This window comes from Salarias fasciatus, chromosome 2, assembly GCF_902148845.1.
Source record: "Salarias fasciatus chromosome 2, fSalaFa1.1, whole genome shotgun sequence".
Lineage (NCBI taxonomy): Eukaryota > Metazoa > Chordata > Actinopteri > Blenniiformes > Blenniidae > Salarias > Salarias fasciatus.
In genome coordinates this window covers 32372601-32376676 of record NC_043746.1, presented here as the reverse complement: position 1 = coordinate 32376676, position 4076 = coordinate 32372601, and the positions used below count along the sequence as shown (strand labels likewise).

The window sequence follows — 4076 nt, the reverse complement described above, 5'->3', positions numbered from 1 at the left end:
ACCCTGGACAGCCAAGAAGCAGCTCAGCATTGTTTTCACGGCTGAGCGGACCTGACGCGCCGACATCTGGCCCTTTTTAAACCACCCGGACCGCTCATGGACCTGAGTCTTCCCCAGAGCAGCATCCTTGTAGGCTTGCTGCAACAAGCTGAGTGTTTCTGCTGCTGTTTTTTCCCAGCAAAAAGCAGAATTTAATGTTTATCCGCTGCTCTGGCTTCCCAGTCAATGTCGCCATTTTGGAAAAAGCGCAGACCGCCGCTGCACTCTGTTCCTATAAATAGCGCCGGACAGGCGTCAGTGTCACTCTGGGAGCTCAGCTTTTTCACAGATATGCACGAGGCTTACCTGCAGCACATCTGTGCTCTCTCATCATAGCAACAATATCATGAGTTTGAGTTCAGCCCAGGCCGTTCTGGATGGAGTTTGCATGTTCCTCATGTCCCTGAATGTCCACAGTCAGGCAACAGAGGTTCAGTGATGATGCTAAATTGTCCCTTTGTGTGAATGTCAGTGTGTCTCCTGGTTTGCTCTCTGATGGACTGCTGACCTGTCCTGGGTGACCCTGCCTTCCCCCTGAGTTAGCTGGAGTCACCTCCAACACCCACCACTGGTGGAGAGGTGTTCATCATTTTACAAATATTTCAGTGTCCTGTTGTTCACAGAGATAATCAGGATGATCAGGAGAGACCCTGAAGGCTAAACACCTTCCCTCATTTGGAAGCAGCAACTGACAAATCACCAAACATCTGATAAATTAGATGAGGAACAAAAGACAACATGGAAGTAAACAGATCAGAGTGTGAAGTTCACCCTCTTCTTGACTTACTTCAGCTCCATTGAACAGTTCTGAATTAATCACTGAAACTCTGGACCCACATTCAACATAATCACTGAGTTCGTGAAAGTTACTAAAGTGTTGAGAAAGCATGTAGATCTCACAAAAAAAAACCCACTTGTTTATTCCAGCATGTCTCACTTCACATCCGTATTGAAACCGTACAACACAAAGCTGCCCCAAGTTTTCCCTCTGAAACCACAGGGAACAGGACAGTTCTTTAACATATGCTCCACAACCCTAAAAACAATGTGGTTTTGTAATTTATAAGGAATCTGCAACACAGCAAAAATGTTGTTATGAAATGTGTCGTCAACCAACTTGTGCTGGAATTTCTCCATTTTAATGACACAGGCTCTTTATAACCTAAACAAGCTTCAATCCTTGGTCTCTGTTTCCTCTTCTAAGAAATAATAAGATGAGTTTGAAGCACCGGAGGTCTCATGCTGCACAGCAGCTCCTCCAGGTGCTCTGATGAAGGCTCGTCCATCACGTTACTGTGATTTGTTCTCATCACATCCTTCAGTGTGACCAGAAGCCAATCAGATCACTGAGAAGTCTGCCCCTCCCACTTTATGAGATTTCAAAAGAAGAGGAGACGCTCTCACTGAAACACAGTCGGTGGAGGATTTCTCAGAAAATGTTTGTCACATTTGGTTTTCTGTTGATGATCGGTGTGAGCCGTAAGTAATTCTACCAAAATCCGACTCAGTGTTCATACATTTAATGACTTGAGAACATTTTGAAATGTGGTTTTCTGTCTAAAGGCTGAATTTGATTGTTTCTTTCAGGCTGTGCAAACAATCAGAACTTTGAGATAAAGTCTGTTGCTGCTCAACAAAATGTAACTTTGACATGTCCTGTTGAGACAGAGGACAGAGCATCTCTGAAATGGATCAGAATCATCTCTGGTCACCAGCCTGAATTCTTGGGAAAAACGGTTGACTTTGATTCAGGTGAAGTTCATCAGACTTCTCGTTATACAATCAAAAAAGAACCTGGAACTATTATTCTGCACATTAATCAAACTCAGATCAGTGACACTGGACTTTACTACTGCATACTGACCGCCGTCTGGACTGACATGATCTTTTTGAAAGGGATATTTCTTGAAGTTAAAGGTAAAGTGAACCAGTTTACTTTATAAATATGAAAACTTTCATATTCACATGCATTTCAATTATTTAGTCGCACACCTAATTCTACAGTTTAACATTTAATCATTTATTTACAAACACATTTTCTTATCTGTTCGATGGACTTTGTTGCTTTTCATCTTAAATTACTTTTCTTTTCAATTTTTATCACTTCCATATTTACTCATTTTAATCATTTTTATTATTAGATCGGTTTCTCACTTTTTATTTGGTTCTTCCCAGGAGCCCAGTCCTCCATCTCTGGCGTGGTTCAAGCTCCTCCGTCTGAAGCGCTCCGTCCAGGAGAGTCGGTGTCTCTGCAGTGTTCGGTCCTCTCTGACTCTGAGAAGAAAACATGTTCAGAAGATTACAGAGTTCACTGGTTCAGAGCAGGATCACATCAATCTCACCCCGCTTTCATTTATACTGATGGAGGCAGAGCAGAGTGTGGAAACTCTTCACAGAAATGTTTCTATAGCTTCTCTAAGGAGGTCGGTGTCTCTGATGCTGCTACTTATTACTGTGCTGTGGCTGCATGTGGAGAGGTCATGTTTGGAAATGGAGCTAGACTGGACATTAAAGGTAAGACCAGATTATTTCTTTTTCTGAATCAATGGTTTCTAAACTTCAAAAATTAAATTGTCATGACCACTGAATGTGTCATTTCACAGATTCCAACACAGAAATAGCTCTTTGTATCGTCTGTGTTGTTTTGGCTGCAAGTGTGACGGTTTCAGTTGTTCTCATCTGGACCATCAAGAAGAAGAATTGCAACAACAGTAAAACAGCTTTCTTATGAATCATAATATTTTCACACCATGTACAGCTGTAAATTAATGAAAAACATTTTGTTCCTATTGAAAACAGATGGTGAAGCAGACAGCAGTGATCAGCAGGTAAAATCTGAGAATAAATGTTGACATACAATCCAGTTTTCCTCTGTACATAGATTCATCACATATTTACCACCATTTTCATGTATTTCCTCAGAGAGATGAAACTTCTTCAGCCTTTTCTGCACCAACCTTCAGCAGGAGAAACGTTACCATCTCAGGGATTTATTCTGTTGCTGTTTTCACGGTGATGAAGACCAGCATTGGTGGAAGAGGAGACGCAAACACGTCTGAGAGAGAGAGGATCTGTGCTGCTGTCCAGGCTCTTGGTTTGAATTAGAAAGTAAACATCTGGCATTGCTTGGTTGAGTCTTTATAAAGTTGTATTTTTGTCAGTTTTCTCAACTTTACATCTTGCTCCATCATTTGAAACCATTTCGGGCACAAGGTCTGATCCTGATCTCAGCTGAAGGAATAAATGGATAAATCAATCCATCAATCAACCTGTAATGATCGGGCACTGAGTGAACGCAGGTCTCAACCTACAAACTACAGCCCAGACTGGAGGGATTTGTTTCACTGAGAAAAGAGTCCTGACCACTGAACAGTAATTTGATTTAAAGTTTTTTTTCTTAATCTCACAGTGATTGAAAACAATTTTTAAAAAGTAAAAGAGAAATATCAAAAACATTACAACAAAGCAGCACAAAGTATCATCCCTCCTCCCAAAACCTACAAGGTTTGATGTTCTTTGATGTTCTGTTCTTTTTGATTGACTCCAGTATACCTTTTGTCATCCATACATTCTGCTCATTTTTATGGCTTCTCACTGTCTTTTCCGGTATTGACATGTTAATACTGTCGGATATCTCACTGATAAATGCATTATAGGCTTCCTCTGGTGATTTCTGATTATATACAGAATCCCATGACCTGTGCCTAAGATTTTCAGATAATTTATTTAGTTACCTCCGCCAGGAGGTTATGTAATCAAGTCAGTTGGTTGGTTTGTTAGCAAGATTCCGGAAAAAGTAATGGACGGATTGCAATGGAACTTTGTGGAAAGGTGGGTCTTGGGCTAACTTAGAATCCTTTAAATTTTGGTGATGATCCGGATCACTGTCTGGATTCGGGAATTTTTTAAAAGGATTCTTTATCATTGAGCGATAGGGCAGTCTTTCACATAGTTGGGCAGGCCTGCCGACAGGGGGCCTGTGTGGCATGCACCTGCTGCAGGGGGGTTGGGGGGGGGGGGGGGGGGGGGGGCTTTCA

At 41.6% G+C, this 4076-nt stretch overlaps 1 protein-coding gene across 1 annotated transcript; it reads left to right on the top strand.

Annotated features, from left to right (window-relative positions):
* The first annotated feature begins 1863 nt into the window (after positions 1 to 1863).
* Positions 1864 to 3841, top strand: LOC115402990 (uncharacterized). Its single transcript, XM_030111719.1, has 5 exons — positions 1864 to 1956; positions 2215 to 2553; positions 2643 to 2750; positions 2839 to 2867; positions 2962 to 3841. Exons 1-5 carry the CDS (start codon positions 1920 to 1922, stop codon positions 3142 to 3144), a joined length of 696 nt encoding a protein of 231 aa, XP_029967579.1. The 5' UTR covers positions 1864 to 1919; the 3' UTR covers positions 3145 to 3841.
* Positions 3842 to 4076: the final 235 nt, after the last annotated feature.